Source organism: Scophthalmus maximus, chromosome 14 (assembly GCF_022379125.1).
Source record: "Scophthalmus maximus strain ysfricsl-2021 chromosome 14, ASM2237912v1, whole genome shotgun sequence".
Lineage (NCBI taxonomy): Eukaryota > Metazoa > Chordata > Actinopteri > Pleuronectiformes > Scophthalmidae > Scophthalmus > Scophthalmus maximus.
In genome coordinates this window covers 12,601,678-12,620,381 of record NC_061528.1, presented here as the reverse complement: position 1 = coordinate 12,620,381, position 18,704 = coordinate 12,601,678, and the positions used below count along the sequence as shown (strand labels likewise).

General features: G+C 43.7%; 1 protein-coding gene and 1 long non-coding RNA gene across 2 annotated transcripts; one reads left to right on the top strand and one right to left on the bottom strand.

The window, feature by feature from the left end:
- Nucleotides 1-506: 506 nt before the first annotated feature.
- Nucleotides 507-17,046, bottom strand: LOC118283002 (matrix-remodeling-associated protein 5-like). Its single transcript, XM_035604618.2, has 12 exons — nt 16,611-17,046; nt 15,700-15,926; nt 15,474-15,603; nt 13,632-13,873; nt 13,027-13,178; nt 8,708-12,240; nt 7,487-7,628; nt 6,656-6,791; nt 5,125-6,348; nt 4,761-4,968; nt 4,456-4,677; nt 507-4,198 (listed from the first exon to the last, which is right to left on the bottom strand). The coding sequence occupies exons 2-12, from the start codon at nt 15,885-15,887 to the stop codon at nt 2,042-2,044; spliced, it is 8,334 nt and encodes a 2,777-aa protein (XP_035460511.2). The 5' UTR covers nt 15,888-15,926; nt 16,611-17,046; the 3' UTR covers nt 507-2,041.
- On the top strand, nt 16,926-18,704 carry LOC118283003. Its single transcript, XR_004784417.1, has 3 exons — nt 16,926-17,208; nt 17,904-17,998; nt 18,090-18,704. It is a non-coding gene; the product is annotated as an uncharacterized LOC118283003 (long non-coding RNA).

Genomic DNA, 18,704 nt, shown 5'->3' with positions numbered 1-18,704 from the left:
GTCTATTAATTATTGCACTATTTGAGTAATATGTTCATGGTTGAATGCACTTGTTAAGCATCTGCTAAATGAATGTAATGTAATGTAAAACATGAAAAATGTGAAGGGGTCTGAGCACTTTCTGAATGCAATGTAGCTATTTAGTGGAATCGCAGTATAAACAACACTTGGCAGGTGTGAGTAAAGGTTGGAGCGCGGAGTTGCCCTGCTGGCTGCTGGGAGTTTTTTATTGCCTTTCCTAGGGAGAGGACTTTGACGTCAACATGTGTCTCATCCACATTTAAGACCCCATTTCTGTGTTTGACAGCTGAGCCAAGGATAAAGAGTTTCTGTTCTCATAATATACTCAAGGAGAAGTTTCTTTCCTCACTCTTGCACTCCCACTGCGTGTTTTCTTCTCACTTTCTGACTTCATGCACACAAGCACACACTCTCCATATGTACCAGGTTTCTGAACAAAACCGTGTCAGCTGTCAACATTTCATGTAGCAAATGCACTTTCGGTTATTTTCCATTTTTATTTATAAAATGAAGCAGTTAAAAATATCATTCATCCACAGCTAGTGAGACATCAAACATACATAATAATAATAATAATAATAATAATAATGAATAATTTCCTCTTTTAGGAGAAAACACAAAAGAGTCTTTATGAGACAAATAATTTAAAACACAAAATGAAAACAGACATGCTAACTATAAGCTTTGCTTTGTGCACAAACTCAGGGCAGACTCGTGAATCACACAAACATTTATACAATCGTTGTCAAAACAATCATGAAAATCACTCTTCCAATAGTTGGCTATTGTGGTAACATGAATGCCTTGTACCGCATCTCATTCTGCCTAAGTAATACTGTAGGAATGTGACATTCAGTCGATGGCACTTTGTCATGGTTTGAAAGCCACAAATAAGAAGCTGGTGTTTTGGGGGATCATAATGTTGACATCTTCTGTCATCATGTCGGTCAAAGATTAAATGAAAATGCAAATACAGTGGTCAATTTAAGTTAATATTTGCTACATGGAGTATGCACCAAACAAACAAAACTCAACCAAAAGGCATATCAATAGTTGATAAAGTAAACTTCAAGCTGAAATATTTAATGTATTATTAAGTATATTTTCAAGTTCCAAAATTTGCAACAGTTGAAAAATATATATCTTATAAATATTCTCCAAGATCAAAGAGGATTATATTATATGACATTATGTAAAAAAGCAGCCTCTTTGTGCAACGACTTGTGGTGTCCATATTATTCAGTGACTCAATGACATTGTACACCGTAGTTCAATATTAGTTCACAGATGCATAGTAAAGCAATAAAGCCAAGTTAGGCATCTTTGTTTTTTGGCAATTTGTATTAGTGAGTGTAGCAACTATTGAGTTTGAGACATAGACTGTATATATTGAGACTGTGCAAAATAGAAAAATGATCACATAACCTCAACATTGACAAACCCTCTACCATTTCTAGCTGCAGGGTTTTGACATGATGAAAATGTTCATAGTGGATGTAAAAGTAATGTTTTTGGATTGATGAGATATTGGTTTTGTCCACAAGGCTTGGTCTTAAATTTGAACACAAAGCAGGAAGACAGAACATAATAGGTAATGTATCACCAGCTTAATAAAACAATCCTCCTTAAACATACATCGTTCATGCAGAGACAAATGCATGGACGAAAACTTTGTAAGTCATACCTTACAAAAATACATATATGAGACAAACACTGTATATTAGTCGTGTCTTCTCTGAGACTCAACAGTTTCTCCTGCACAGAGCCTTGCAGTTCCTTTGGGCATGAGGGACACATTGTGTTCACAGCAGAGGAGTTCATTCACCAGTACAGAAGACTGGTGGGTCCCTGTCTTTCTATTTTGTGTGTGTGTGTGTGTGTGTGTGTGTGTGTGTGTGTGTGTGTGTGTGTGTGTGTGTGTGTGTGTGTGTGCTTGTGTGTATGTGTGTGTGTGTGTGTGCTTTTGTGTGTGTGTGTGTGTGTGTGTGTGTGAGTGTGTGTGTGCGTTTGCTTTACCCCATTATATAACATGCAGATAGGTGGCTTTGGTGTCCACTCCTATTACATTTTTGGCGGTGCATCTGTAAAACCCAGTATCCCTACTTGTCGGGTTCTGTATCACCAAGGAACCCTGAGGACTAAGGTAGCGGTTGCCATAGATACGAGCCTGACCCATCACCCTCAGCTGTGTCAGGTCTGGTGTTTCCCAGGTCACTGTTGCCCGAGGTGTTGCTATGGTCAAGCAGGGCAGCTCCACAGCAACCCCCGGGCGTGTGTAGGTTACAGGGGAGGGGCCAGTTGTAATACGAGGGGGGTAGGCGATGACGATGACAGGAACTGTGACGGCCGAAATTGAGGAGGAGTCGTTACTGGTGGATCTGCAGGTGTAGGTGCCTCGATCGAACACTGAGGCCTGTTGCACTGTTATCGTTCCATCCTCTTGGACGAACAATCGACCTGAGTCGCCACTCTCACCCCGGGATAGCACTTTGCCACTGGGCATGGTCCACGAGAGAGAGCCCTGAGTGTATCCTGGGGTTTGAGGAGCAGGGCAAGGCAGGCGAAGGGTCTCTCCGTTAATGATGGTCACCAAGGAGGCTGTTCTGGTGCTCACTGCTGGCTCTGAGACGGGGCCAGTCCGGAGTGGAGGTCCAAGGGGGTGAGGTGCTGCAGGTAAACTTAGGCCCCTCTGCAGAGGCTTTGGAGTCACTGGTATTCTTGAATGAAGCCTCTCAGGCAACACTGAGCTTGAGGACTGAGCTGAAAGCAAGGAGGCACCTGATTGAGGTGCCTCAACTAAACCAGCAATTTTCTGCAGAGGTCTTTCCACATTTGTTCCCCTGTGAGGAGTTCTGGCCTCCTCCTGTGGCTCGGACACTTCCAGTTCCAACTGAATCCTTGTCTCTCCTCTCTCGCTTTTCACTACACAAACCAGGGTCCCAGCATCAGTCGCCCGCACACCACGCAGCTCCAAGGAGCCATTTCTGTGCACAGTGAGTCGACTGCCATAGTAAGGAGCAGGCAACACGCCGTTACCGGGCAGAAGCCAGGCCAGACGAGGGGGAGGGGAGCCCTGGGACGGGCATGGCAAAAGAACAGTTTGGCCTTTCACAGCTCGCTGCTTCACTGTCGTTACCACACCTACAACTGTATTAGCAGAGTTTTTAGCGCCTGTATTACTAGCAGCTATAACACCACTAGTCCTGCTGTCATCATTGCTAACGTCTATATGGCTACTCCGACTGAACCAGTTTCCTCTGAGTGTGCCCGTACCAGGTCCACTATTAGTTACACTGCTGCTAACGCCAGCATTTGTAGAGATACCACTTATCCTTCTGGTGTTGTCATCACTACTAGCCCTTCCTGCAATGACTTCATTATAATTACTCCTGGGATTCTTTTCGACACCTGTAACTGTGCCGTGACTGCTACCCACACTATTACTAATACCACTCACAATGCCAGGTTCATTTCTATTTATTCCAATATTATCTGCTTTAACGCCTACATTCCTTGCCCCGCTCACCCTGACACTAAATACACTGCTACCAGGTTGTGTTGCAATCCCACTGACAGGTCTGTTGAATCCATTTTGACTATCACTCCTAAGGGCCGGATTAGATTCACTGCCACTCTTAATGCCAGTGTTTGGTTCTGTGTTGCTTGTATTGCCATTGTTATCACTATTGCCATTATTGACACTGTTTTTGCTACCCAACTTGTTTGAGGCTCCATTGGTAAATCCATACTGGATTATTCCTGCATTATTAATGTTGACCCCTAGTCTACTATTATTGGGCCCGCTGTTAGTACTTCTTCCTCCCACTTGGCCACTCGTTACCTGGTTAAAAGCCTCCACCGCCAGGCCCACCACCATGCTCCTCTCCCCACCTGAGTTGCTTGCTCGGCATGTATAGTTTCCTGTGTCAATCTTTTGGGCCAGGCGCACCTCCAAAGTTCCATCTGAAACCACCACAACCCTCTCTGAGTAGTAACCAGAGCCCAGACTTCGTGGGATGACACGGCCGGCTGGGGAGAGCCATGTCACTGTTGGGTGAGGATCTCCTGTGGCCTGGCAGCGAAGTTTTGCTGTCACCCCCTGACGTACTTTGATGACGTGGTAGCTTTTATCATCTGCGAAGGTTGGTGGAGAAGTCCTCGTGACTTTCACTTTGACCTTAAAAGGAAATAGTAAATGGTAGGATTAATTATCAATTTATTTCAATGTTTCAAGTATAGAATTTGAGTTTGATGTCCATATTGATAAAGTTACTAAACTGAAATAACCAAAAAATCAGGTGAATGTGTAAATTATGTATCATTGAGTTGACAAATTTATATAGATTTTTGGAATTTTTTATTGAAGCTAAAAACTTATAATAACAGGATAAATGAAAATTTTGAAGTCATCTCCAGGTAGAAATGTTCTTTTACCTTCATGATGTCTTGACCTCCTTGATTTTCAGCATAGCACGTGTACTCCCCTTCCTCTCCCATACCCACTGCTGGAACCAGTAACGTCCCATTGTCAAAAACAGTTAGCCTCCGTGCTCGCCCTCCCCTGTCCTCCCCCAGCAGCACACTGTTCACCATGGTTCCATCTGGTAGACTCCAATGAACAGCTGGGTTGGGAAGTCCAGATGCCTGACAGTCAACCTGCAGGATCACACTTAATATTAATGTTATGTGTTTATTGAAAATGACATCATTATTAGGAGCAAGGTAGTGATGCGCGTCACCTTCAGAGACTTGCCGAACGACACCATCTGATTGGGTGGCTGTTTTGGCTCAATCTTAGCAGGCTTAGTAGCCACAGAGACACGCAGGAGGCGATAATCATCTGCGACCTTGTTGCGTGCGATACAGAGGTAGTCTCCAGCATCCTTCTCTGTTACTGCCTGGGCGGACAGGGTGCCATTAGGATGCACCTTCAGACGACGATCATAGCTTTGATTCAAATAAACAAATCAAACACATAGACAAAAAAATAAAGTATATGTATAGAATGAGACAAGATACCAACATAATTGCCACTGATTGATTATTCAATAAAAAAGATTGAAGTGATGTCTTTTCTCACACAAACCCAAATCCCCTAAATACCTGAAGTGCATGTCCACCAGTTTCCTGTTAGGGGTTCTCCAGATGATGATGGGGGGTGGGTTGCCAGTTACAGTGCAGTGTAGATGCAAAATCCCCCCATAGTGGACAGTGGTAATGGAGGGTGATGTAGAGACAATACGGGCTTTACTGAAGGGAGAGACAGGCAAGTGATGCCTAACAGCTGAAGCTCTGCTTTTGTCGGAGGGGGGGAAAGAAGTAACTCTTGTGTTTACAACACTGGCTAGGATTTTTGTGTTATTGGTAGGCACTGTGGAGGGTAGGGAGAGAGGGGAAAGTTTTGTTTTGTTGATGTCAGTAAAGTGTGTGGGGAAGGCAGTGAGTGTTTTATTGATTTTGGGAGATGAGATTGTGGAATTGGGTTGGTGAGGGTTAGGAGAGGAGTGAGAAGAGCCAGGGGTGATCGGCAAGGTCCTGGATCTGTCAGCAAGCAATGGAGGGGAAAGTATAGGGGGGTTGACTGGATTTGTGGGGTGGCTTGGGATGAGCAAAGTTCTGCCTTTATTGAGTGAATATGAAGGAAATTGTTTTTCAATAGCAACTGCTTTTGTGTCTCCCTTTCCAGTTCCTCCTCCTCTTCTTCCTCCTTCTGCCCCCCCTTCAATTCTTACACTCACTGTTCTCTTATCAGCTCCTACAGCATTACTTGCTGTGCATTCGTAACTTCCTGAGTCCTTTGGGCCAACACTTCGAATGTGCAGTGTCCCATTGGGCAAGACGAAGAGGTTACCATGGAGAAACTGAGATGGGCGAACCAAAGTCCCATCTGGGATTCGCCAGCGCAGAGTTGGTGGTGGGGCACCTCGGGCAGAGCAGTGAGCATAAACAGGCCTCCCTGGAGACAAGAGCAGGTGTTCCTCTCTGGGTTGCTGTATCACCGGGGGCAACGAAGACACGTGTACACGCACAGAGGAACTGGCAGCACCTGCTGAGTTGGAGGCCACACAGCGATACACTCCTCTGTCACTAGTTAAAGTTGCTGCGATATGGAGGGTTCCATTTGTGTCCATGAAGACGCGACTGGCGGAGGGGGGAGCAGACGTCAGGACAGAACGATCCGGCAGAACCCAAGACAGCAGAGGGGTGGGAACACCATCTGCCTGGCACTCCAAGAGCACTTCTCCACCCTGATGAATGGTGGCTTCTCTGTAACTCGCCAGCTGCATCCGAGGGGGGCGGGTCCATACTTCCAGGGTAGTTAGCAACCTGTCGTGGAAGAGCAAAGCACACACATACTCAGTATAGACACACACAAACAAATATGGAAGGCATGCATGAAGGAAAAACCCAAAGGCATTCATACTCAATTCAAACTGAAATCCTGGACACCAGAAACATGTTGATTTTTTTGTTACTATAACAAATTTAATTTGCACTTAATAGTGCACTTATTAATCAAATTCAAGTTTGTGTTAGGCCTATGTAATTAATACTGAAAACATTGGGTCCTATGTTCATTAAAAGTAATGGTTAGTAGAGCATTAATCTTCATTGCTGGAATCAGTGACCTTACCTGTCACGACCCAGGAAGCTGTGTGCACTGCAGATGTATGTGCCCCTGTCCTGCAGCTGAACATTCTGGATAACAAGGGTGCCATTTGGCAAGACCTCAAAACGCTGAGCCTTGGAGTGGATTGACATCACTGCTCCTGAAAGTGAGAAAAAGAGAGAGACAGACGAACAGACAGAGAGAGAGAGAGAGAGAGAGAGAGAGAGAGAGAGAGAGAGAGAGAGCAGTGGGGAAAACAGAGACAAATTGGAAAAGAAAGTTAGAGAATGAGTTAGAGACAGGGAGGAAAGGAGAAACAGGGACACGCCGAGTGGCACAAGCGTGAAGTAAAGCCAGTGATGCAGTGCAAGAAATGTTTCATTATTTTCATGCAATATATCTTTCCCACATGGCAGGCCAGAGAAAAGCCCATTATATGCATGCCATTGCACAATGATGGGTGTTGATGGGTTATTTCAACAGTGTAAAATGTGTTTATATTCATTAAGTTATAGTACATATTAAAGGAGAGACAGATTTCCTTTCAAATCTGTGCAATCATTGTGTAATTTTTCTTTTTTTTTGTTTTAAATGTGCAACCTGCAGTTTTTAATCATATTGATCAAATGTACACATTGACATGTATGCTTGAATTTTGTATAAAAAATAAATAATGATTAATTTCAGGAAGCACTTTTCTGACATTATTAAAATATTTTTACATCAGTCAGTGAACCAGATTTGATTGGCCGCCAGGTGGATATTTTGCATAAACATAACCTGATAAAAAATTCCTGACATTTATTGGTGTTTTTTATGCTCAAATACATGTGTGCGTATCTGCGCTGTGTGTACCTGTGGCAACCTTGGTCCATGTGATGGAAGGTTTTGGCTCTCCTTGAGCTTCACACGCCATCCTTGCAGTGCTCTCCGCTGGAAATGACACTGTCCTGATGTGTGGGTCTCGAATTCTTGGTCTGGTTCTCAGAACTGGGGCCTTTGAAAAAACATTTAGAAAACAGATAATTACCACAAATAAAGAAATGATGAAGCTGAAAAGCAAAAGATGAACGTGTAAGGCGTGCTGCAACGTTAAAATTAATAAGAATAGCCTTAAACTAAAAACACCAAATCAACAGTATCTTCCCAATGTAATGAACTAATAGCCAAGTTCATATATATATATAATTATGGAGTCAATGAAAGAGAGTGAATGATAAAGACCATTATTCATCAGTAAATTTAGTAACTCTAGTTAAGTTCATCACTCGTGACACATACTGTGTTAATTCTTCAGCAAATGTTTTGTCATTTCTGTAAGTGGACATTGTAAGAATGACTGTGGAATAGCTACCCAAACTCAATACAGATCACTGAGATCCCAGAGTTAGAATGACTCATTGGTGGTGGACCTAGTGGTTTGGTCTCTAGCGACTTGCCAACACAGTTCTGAAAATTAATTAACAATTGTTCATTTAAATCCATTGGGATTAAGATCCAATAAAAAACCCAAATTATGTAACTTCATGAGTTTAAATCACCTCTCTAGATCTGAAAGACAGATGTGACTCTTAACAGAGCTCAGCGAAATCCATGAAATTAAAGAATTGTCAAAAACATCCCTTGGGTTAAGTAGTAGGTCATGTGGATAAAGATTAGGCCATTTTCAGATCTCTTATGTTTTTTTCTGCTAAGCCTTTGCCCAAGGGCTTGCACAGTGAGTTGTCGAGTGTAGTGTGCATGTGTTTTGTTATTTTCTGGGCCAGCACTCACAAAGAAAAAAAGGAAATGTTAATTGAAGTTCGACTTAGCCTGCAAGCAAAGAAAAATAGCTGTATATGCATGAACTGCAAACTATTTATAATATTTAAAATTGCATTTAAAGAAATTAGTAATCAAACAAATTATATATGCTATAAATATTAGAAAAAAATGCAATTCAATTAATAGATAAAAAACTAATTGTGGTCCAAACTTGGCTCTAATTTGTGTTGTAATGTATGTGTTTGCTTTAAGAATTTTTTTGGGGTATCAACAAAATATAAATATGATGCCATTGAATTGATTTTAACTCACCCCAGGGACAGCAGGGAGTGAAGGGGACCAGTGTGGCCTGCTGCTGTGTGAATCAGGAATAGAATTAGCTCCAGGGTTCTTCCAGTCATGAGGTGATCGACTCTGATTTTGAGCCCCAGAAACAGGCCTCCCTTGGGTGTCAACTCGGCCAATGCTTGGCCTCTCTCTGAATGATGTTCTGGTACTTGTTGATGTCATTGTTGTGGTTGCAGTAGAAGATGTAATAGAAGTAGGTGTCCTAATAGTTGTTGGAGAAGTTTTGACTGAGGTGGTCATTCTAGGACTGCTAGTTGTTGCAGTAGATGTAGTAGTGTGGTTTGGAGTTGAGGGGAAAGCTTTGAGTGAGGTTTTAGTACTAGTAGCAGCAGTAGTAGTATTTGTAGTAGACGGGCTAGCTGAATAAATAGCTGTGGTAGTGGGGGTTGTTGATGTATGAATTAGAGTTGTGGTAGTTGTAGAGGTAGGATTCTTTGTCATACTTCTGGTAGCGCTAGATTTTGGGATAATAATGGTAGTTGTAGTAGACATGATTGGATTTGTTATCATAGGAGTAGTTGTTGTATCCTCACTTATTGTAATGGTAGATGTACTTGTAGTATTTCCAACTAAAGTAGTAAAATTAGTACTCTTGAGAGTGGTTGGAAGAGGTGTTTTTGCAATAGTAGCTATAGCTGCACTGGAGGAAACAATGGATGAGTGAGTGGAAGAGAGAGTGGTGGAATGAGATTCATATGGCATACCCAACAAATTCCTCTGCTGCTCGTCACTGTGCTTGCTTGAGGGTATATCAACATGTTTACTTAAAGCTGTGTGTGTGTTTGTGTGTGTCTGTACGCCATGTGTAAGTTTCCTGGCGTATGTCTGTGGCACATGTGTCTGTGTGATCACAAAATCTGAGTGAGTGGGCGCTGGTGTTGCTGTGTTGAAAAGAGTGGACTCTGCAGTGTCTGAGATGCTGGCTGAGTGAGTCATCATGTCTATACGTGGGTTTGTGTGAGAGGGGGACAATGAGGTGAAGAGGCTGGCAGAGGGAGTCAATGAGGGGGAGGCAGATTGTGAGGTTGAGATACCGAGAGTGTGAGAAACAAGGGGAGAGAGAGAATTCAGTGCTGCACCATTTGGAGTGGTCTTAATACGGTCATTCCTTGACAACAAAGTAGATGGAGATGTAGTTGATGACACCAGCAACAACATATCACTTTGACCTGTGGTAGTATCAGGTGTTGCTGTTTGAGACCTTTGGTGTGTAGGGTCAGGGAGAGGTCGGGCTGGGGTGAACGGTTGCAGCCTGGGCCTGTTTTTAATTCGTCTTTGCTGTCCAAGCCTCCTGCGAGAATTCCAAGGGCTTTGAGATCGGGAGTTTGGAACCAAATTTGGCAGTCTCTTCCGTGGGCTCTGAGGCCTAGTTCTAGTTGGGTTGGGGTTTGCTCCTCTGTCATCTCCTTCAGCTGGTTCTGGGACAATTTCATTACTTCCAGAGATTGGCGTATATGTGACTGGTTCTTGCTGTGTCTCTGGTGTTGTCGCTGTCTCTGTCTGTGGACCTGGGTTCTGAGTCTGTATATGTGTCTTTTTATCTGTGTCAGTCTGTGTTTCTGTTGACCTCTCTCTACCTTTCTCTATATCTGTATCTGATTTTGTCTCAGAGTGTGTCTGCATTTGAGTGAGAACAGTTTGGATGGGCTGTAGGCCTTCCTCTTGTAGAACAGTTTCATCAACAGATGACCCTTCTGTTTCTGCTTCCACCCCTGCTCCCTCAGCTCTTCCTCTATCTCTATCGACCACTCCATTGTCTCTTGCTGTGTCTCTGTCTTTACCGCTTTCAACCGGTTCAGCTGTGGGTTCAGCTGCAGTGATGGGTTGGTTGTTAGTAGTATGAGTATTCTTTTGACGTATTTTAGCCAGTAGGTCGGCCCATTTCAGAGGGTCTATTCTTTGTTTGTTTGTGGTGACTCTATGTCTGTTGTCAAAGCGGTTTCTTCTCTGGTTAGTGGAGGATACAAGCCCTCCTCCTCTTCTTGGGGGGCCTTCTCTCACAGGCCAACGTCTTTTGGGTTTTCCAAATGGATAGCGTCTGTTAGGGAGAGGTTGGTGGGGTCCTGTTGACTTCCTATTCCCAGCAAGAGTGCTCTCTTCTTCTTCATCTTCATCCCCTGATCCTTCCTCCATCTGACGTAGTAAAGGGGCTCGTATCTTGGTTGACCGGCCAGAGGCTGACTGTGGCCCACTGGGAATCAAAGTCCTAAGCAGAGGAGGGTGTAGTGTTTTTATTCCCAACTGCATGGACAGAGAGTCACTTCCGTAACGGTTAACTGCAATGCAGCGATAATGACCAGCATCACTCAGAGAAGGGTTAGGCAGAGATAGACTCCCATTAGGCTGTATAGTGAGTCCACCTGATGCAGCTAATCCAGACCGAAGTATATTTCCATCTGGCAACACCCAACTGATATAAGGTGCTGGTGAACCCGATGCCTTGCAGGAGAGACTGACTGGCTCCCCAACTGTCACAGTGACAGGCGGCCCCAATTGCTCTCCTGCAAGCGGTACAGAGGAATCCTCCACTGCCAGGCTTAGGGGGAGAGCATCTGAATCCCTGCCAGCCTGGGCCACACAGTAATAAAGTCCAGCATCTGAGAGCTGCACTTGGTCTAGAAGTAAACCAGAGGCTGAGGCGCGGACCCTTCCATCCAGGCTGCTGGAGGGGGAGATGAGCTTAGATCCATCTGGGAGAATCCACTGTACTTTAGGGTTGCCAGAACTTAGATGAGGGCAGGGGAGTTCCACCTTAATGCCCGATACTACCGCTATTGCTGTGATGGTATGATTAGTTGAAACTAGAACCCATGGGTGAGAAGCATGGGAGGATGTCGAGGGATTATATGTAGGGACAGCATGAGCAGAAACTTTTGCTGAGTATATAAGGTGAACTATGTGTCCGTTAGACTGCGCTCTGTTTAGCTGGATGCTAATAGCTGGTTGTAGTAACCACTGCGGTTTGACTTTAACAGAAGCTTTAACTCCAGTGTGATAATATCCGCCTGTCTCTGCTGCCTGACTGTAGCGGTAGGCCAGCGCTGGGGCTTTACTCAGCATGATTTCCCTCTCAAGGCGAACCGCAGTCTCACTATAGTAAGCCAGGATCCTCCAAAGTTTTTCATAGCTCTCTCTCTCTACAGGACATTCCAGGGAGAGTGACAGAGCGAGAGGGATAGGAGATGAGGAGGAAAGGGAGAGATCTGGAGGAAGAGCAATATCCTGAGAGTCGGAGGAGTGGGTGATATTGCAACTCAGATCAACACTGTTCCCTTGTTGGTCAGATAGGCCCACAGAGGCACTGCCCACAGGCTCTCTGAAGGTTTCACTTGATTGGATTTCACTGAGTTCTGTCTCCAAAGATGTGTTTCTCCCTGGGAGAGGGATGACAGGTGACGTGCATGGTAGGTCAGTCTGATCAAGCAGGCCCTGTCCTTGAAGGGAATTGGGCGACATGCAGGTTGGGCACTGAGGGCCACCGGGACATTTCATTAAGCCTAATTGAAAGAAAGAGACAGAGGAAATTATGTCATTAAAGGCCTGCTTTGCCATCTCTAGTATATCAACTGTGTATAAAATCATGGTAACTTTACAAACATATTAATACAAAGTTCAGCTATCTCAACATATTTATGGTGTCATATTAGTCATCTAAGCTCTTTTTAAGCAGTCATTACCCTTTATATCTCTGACTATTTAGGTACAGTTACTTCATCTACCCATAAATCGTAAATACGTATCACTTCATTATAACATGGCAATCATTAGCCTATGCTTCAGCTGCCTGCACACATCAATGCTGTCACCGTGAATTAGTCATGGCAGGTTAAGACTAGCATATCAATGAGACATTTCACTGTCCTGCCTTCTTTCACATCTCAATAACAGCCACAGATGTGGAAGGGATACAAAATGGGATGAAAGAGAAAAGAGTACCTAAGGGAAAGCAGTTGGAGAGATGTCAAAAGTATCTAGATAAGATGTATCTGAAAGTAATGTTATCCCATCTTCTAATTATCTGGTTGGATTTGAAATATTATATTTCAGTTATTAAACTTTTTATAGAGTGAAATTATCAACAGCTGTTTCCAAATCCATTTAGCAATGTTAATTTTCACCTTTGCTTCTTATCTCTTTCATATCCCTTGAACTGGATAGCTGGATATCTCTTTCTTATCCCTTGAGCTGCTTCAATGGAATAACAATAAAATGGCTGCATGTGTGAGACAAGGAGGGGAGGAATAACAAGGAAAAACAAATGATGTTTCAGGCATGACCATCACCTGGGTGAGCCAGATTCCAAGAGAGCAACCAGTTCATCCTACAGTCGCAACTCCATGGATTAGCCTGCAGCACAAGAGTCTCAAGCTGAGGGGCAGTCGCTAAGGTGTCTTTGGGCAGTGTGGTCAGACTGTTGTTGGACAGGTCTAAGTGTCTAAAGGAGGGAAAGAGAGAGCAAAGAAAAAGATTAAGATGGCGAGGGGAGCACAGATGTTGAGTAAAATTTAGAGTAACGGAGGGAAGGATGTGGGAGTGGGGGAAAATCATTCATCATTTTTATAATCTCCCTAAATCTTCAGACCCAAGTTATATATCAGAGAAAGGGAAGAGACGTATATTGGTCTAGATTTAAATACCAACAACCAGAGATGGAAATTTACATGATTTCCAGATTAGAGAGGTATTTTCATAATTTACACTGTATTTTACAATCACTTGGCCATAAATCAGTTCCATTCAATTTGTTATATTTTATGTTCTGTTTACTTATAAAAACGATAATGTGCTCTCCCCATTGTTCGGCTAGAAAATGTCGATTGGTTTGCCCGCAGGAGGTTTGGCAAAAGTTGATACATTATATATTCTGTTGTTAAGTCTTAAAGCTCACCTGAGTGTAGAGAAGTAATACGTGTTCAGGAGGGACAGTGTGCACAGAGTATGAGGGTGCAGCTGATGCAGCCTGTTTCCTTGCAGACGCAGCAGCCTGAGGCTAGGCAGCTGGAGCAGGGCTCTGGGATGGATATGTTGGAGGAGGTTGTGATCCAAGTACAGACGCAGCAGTGAGGTCAGGCCAGAGAAGGTCAGAGATGAAGAGATCTCTCTCAGCTTGTTATAACTCAGCTTGAGTATCTGCGGGGGTGCAGGAAATGAAGTGAGCGGAAGAAATGAAGGATTAGAAGAGCAATCAAATAATAGACATCAAGGCTGACGAAGAAACGTCTGTCCCTGGACACCACATGCCAGTAAATTGAATTTACGACAAATGATGTGAGGAGACTAGGAATGAGGGTGCCGAGTCGGCAGGAAAACTATTTGTAAGCAGAAATGACTGAATGCACCTTGTGTAAATTTAAAAAAACATGAGGATATATTTCCTGCTGCTCACCATCTCACACATAAAATATGAGAAAATAGACGGCAGCATATAACCACACGATATATTCATGCTGTGAGTTTACTAGGTCAAAGCAAGGGAAACCAAAAGGATATTCTAGCACTGGGGATCTTCGACTTTTCAAATATGACTTTTAGCTCTTTATCCGCAGCAGAAGAGTCTAGTGGATCCATTGCTAATCTAGTCATGTGCGGGGAACCCACCAAAATTTTAAGAAGGCACACCACAAAAGCCAGGATGTGGAATTGTGTTTCTGCAAGGCTTATGATAAATCTGCTCTGCAGGGAGGCTACTTAGCTGGAAGACTCCCAGCTGCTGACAGATCTAGCACATGACGATGTCAGCACATGGAAATATTGATCCTATTATCACACAATGGCGAATATATCAGCATCTGCCTGGGAGATGAAGGGAACAATTGCTTGTTGAGTAATATCACTTTCCCACAGACTGCTAACTTTGCCCTTAGGTTGCTGCTAAAATGTCCAGTGTGCTTCCTTGTCAATGAGCAGTGGAAAGGAATGATGGTGCATCAATTATGCATTTGTTGTACAGAAATGATAAAGAATGCTCAGAAAATGTGGACAGTCTTGTAAATTGTTAGATTAATTTCCATTCTAGCAGGCTACTAGTTTTACAGATCAAATGTAAAATGTATCCATTTATGAATCCATGTCTCACTAACAGAGTAACTGCAAGATTTAGAAACATTTATCAATGAGGCATCCTCTCTAAATCTTACCAAACCCTTTTGACAAATGCTGTAAATCTTGATAATCCCTACATTACTTGTGACGATAAAATGTGAAATGTGTTCTGTTCCATTGAGGTATATCATCTCTAATTGTTAGGAAGCTATGCACGCTAGAAACTACAAGTACGAGAAAGATTTAGAGCTCAGCTTTCTGCAGAAAAGCACATTTGAAATACAACAGGAGTTCCTGCATGATCCTCCCTGCCTGAGGCTGGAGATTAAAGTTACATTTTTATGAAGACTTGCTCCAGGTTGGATTTTCACCAGCGAAAAAACATTCATCTCCAAAAAAATGTCAAAGGTTAAAGTATGCGAGGAAAGACCGGTTTATTTCCCCCATTTCCCATTAACAGCCATATATTTCACAACCCAGCATCGATTGGTTTGGTTTGGCAAAGGACAGGTCAGAATAGTTTTAATGTTCGATTCTCGCTGCTGTTAGATGAAGAACAAGTTTCAGTAGGATCACTTCCGATCTCAACAGCCACAAAATGTTGACCATCCATTGGGTTGGATTTTGGTCATATCATTCACATTCTGCTCGTCCAGTCAATGGGACCAGAGGCATAATTCACGTGTACCTGCAGTGATTTCATATCTTTGAATACTGCATCTGGGAGATGGTGGAGATCATTGCTGTGGAGCATGAGAAGTTCCGCCCTCTTCAGCCCGGCCAGTGAACTGTCAGGGATCCTGCTGATGCTGTTGAACCTACAGGAGCACAGAAATTGCATCATCAACCTAAGACTTACATAAGTCAACAAATATAATATTGTGTGTGTGTGTGTGTGTGTGTGTCTTTTCTACCCTAAATTGATGCGCCGTGTGTGTGAAGGCAGTCCAGGTGGTATAGTGAGCAGGGAGCGAAAAGTACAGTGGACTTCGTCGGCCTGGTAGCAGTTACAGCTTCTGGGACAGGACTGTCCGCCAGGAACCACAAGTGTCAGCAGCAGCACAGCCAACAGTGCCGCAGGCACACACACACTCTGATGCATCTTCACTCCACAAGGGGAGAAGCTACACTGGGATTATCACTGCCAAAGAGAAAAAGGAAGTCAAGAATAATGGAGGGAAGCAAAGTGCACCGCCGGGGCATGTCCCAAAATCCAGATGGAAATCTTTCTCTCCCTCACTGTTTCACTCTCTCTCTCTCTCCCTCTCACACACACACACACACACACACTCTCTCTCTCTCTCTCTCTCTCTCTCTCTCTCTCTCTCTCTCTTTATGTCACACACAGAAGTCAAGTCAATATTATTTACACAGCCCACAATCATAAATTTCACTTGAGGGGACTTGTCAGCATTTGGCATCCCCTATCTTTCCTCTATTAGACCCAAACTGGAGCCAAACTGACAAACTGCACCTGCCCCAAACTCACAACACACACAAAACAGACCTGGAGAATCCACACACGACTGGTGGGTCAATTGGGTAGTACAGATACAGTAAATCACAGAATGAGTCTATACGTGCATGTCAAAAGGAAGGTTTTTGAGGAATAAATCAGAGATGTAAAATCAGACCCCTCTCTCTCTCTTATTTCTCAGGAGCGCACAAATGCACCAAACCAACTGTGGAGCCAGAGGCTTTCCAAAGCGGAGCTCGAATGAAAGTTAACTCACGCACTGCAGGACGCATCCCATGCTGAATAACGAACTATTGTAATGCACACAGCCAATGCTTGACAAACAACAAAAAAACAAAAACAACTTACCTTGAAATCCTTTTGTCCGGTGGGAAGTTAGTTATTTCACAGCATGATGCATTGTGGCCGTCAAATGCTGATTTAAATCCCAACTGCGCGGTTCGGAGATTTGATAACGCAGCACAGGCTTCACCAGCTTCATTCACTCTTTAGATCCGAGGCTGTTGAACCGAGAGGAAGATTGCACCCAAGCAACAACAGCAAAAGTTGTCACCTTGGAAAAGTAGTTTACACGTCTGTCAACGTCGCTCTTGGTAACGTCCAACAGGTCCTCTCCCTCCCCGCGCGTCTCCCGACTTGGAATGAAACCCTGAACGCGGCAGGCGGAGAAGTTGCCGAGCGCATCTGGCGCCGTGTGCGTGTCTACAGCCTATGGATGTGCGCCTTGCACGGACGTCGGTGGATGTGTGTGAGTGTGTATTTCAGATGAGGGAAGGGGACTGGACTGAAGTGAACTCCCAGAGGGACGCGACAGGCAGAGGGGTCTGTCCGAGGAGGGGCTTTCTGGAGACACGGGGGCAACAAGTGTGGCTCTTTTCACACCAACGGTCTCCACCGATGCAAAACTGAGCTCTGTCGTGATTCCGTGTCCACTTTAGCCTCATTGGTGTGTTGGAACAAATACTATTCTAATACTTTCAACTTTTTTTCACGCATAACAGGCTGAAAGTTGCAGCAGGACCTGCCACAATGAGATGAATTCCCCTTCAGTAACCCTCCACCCCTCTCACATCCAGACACACTTTCAGAACAATACAAACGCAATAATGATCAGTTAATATAACTCCAATTCTTTTTTATTTTTGGTCTATTAAAATCAATATGTTTCATAATTCCCTCTACACTACCAGGTATGTATGTCATTGCCATTAGAAGATTCCATGATGTAATTGAGTATTTCCTATTTTTGCACACATTTGGGGTATAAAGGGAAAAAGATTGTTCAGCAAGCGTAATTTTGTGTAAACCAACAGGGTGGACATGGTGATGTTGGTCCCAGGTTGCAGGGATGTTGTTGTTATGTTTTGTTATTTCAAAGTTATGCTGTTTCTGTTTACATGGTTTGGGCCAACAGTCGCAAATTGCGGCATTGACAGTGCCGACTACCTCCTGTCCGTGCACATTTGACCTCATTTTTTTAGCGAACAGTCGGACACCGAGGCCCAGACTGAATAAATGTTGGACTCCTGGCTTTGTGTGGCTTTTTGAGTAGCTTCATATCCTTTATAGATCCAGACTGTTCTCCTGAAATGTTGGTTAGAGCAACTAAATTATGGATTGTCTTCTTCCGTGTGCTCTCAGTCTTCTAGGCACCCCGTCATGATCACACCTCCTTCTCAGAGACTTAACTGAGGGGAGGACAAAAATAGACAGATGCTTCTCAGCTGTTGTCTCCTGTAAGCACAGTAACTTTACCTACATATGTGTCTGTGATGATTTTCAACAGATGATCCAACCTTCATCACCTTATAACATTTGTCTTTGCAGGCGATGTTGGTGCGTGAGGCTCAACGGTTCTCATGCTGCACTGGTTCCCTGTAGCTGTGATATGACTGCAAAAAACATTAGGCAGGATCCCAGCACACTACATTGCAATATCCTTCACTGTATTGGACGAGTCACTGTCTGACTGGCAGGAAGGAAGGAAGGAAGTAATGACGACATGATGTGACATCAATGTCTCTGGGGAGGTAAATTAATAAATGAATGAAGGGAGGAGAATTGGAGGTGGGTGATGATAAAGGTATTATGCTTTGGACTTGTGTTTTGGACAGAGATCAGCTAAATTAATGATTGAATGAATGAATGAATTAGTCAGTTATTTGATGAACCAATGAGTGAACAGCTGACTTGCAATCACTGTATTTGAATCGCTCTTACCCCTGTGACTGAGAGTAACCTGCGGTCGACAGGCTCTGGTCTGGCCTGCCAACCAGGCTCTGCCACAGAGATTTTAAAGTGGTCATCACTGCTCTCTGTCTTTTGGGTTTGGTGCTACTGTATCTAGGTCAACAACTACTACTAGTGCTGAATCATGAATCCAGGGAGTAAACAGCTCTGAGAGGAAACCAGCTTGCTGATACATAATTTCAAGATCATGTG

Bases quoted from the DNA above. Each gene is read 5' to 3' on its own strand.
- LOC118283002 (XM_035604618.2), bottom strand. From the start codon at position 15,887: ATGCATCAGAGTGTGTGTGTGCCTGCGGCACTGTTGGCTGTGCTGCTG. The intron at 13,874-15,473 runs GTACACGTGAAT...GCACCCCCGCAG, and splicing joins AAGATATGAAATCACTGCAG to ATACTCAAGCTGAGTTATAA. The intron at 7,629-8,707 runs GTGAGTTAAAAT...GTTTTTTCAAAG, and splicing joins CACTCCCTGCTGTCCCTGGG to GCCCCAGTTCTGAGAACCAG.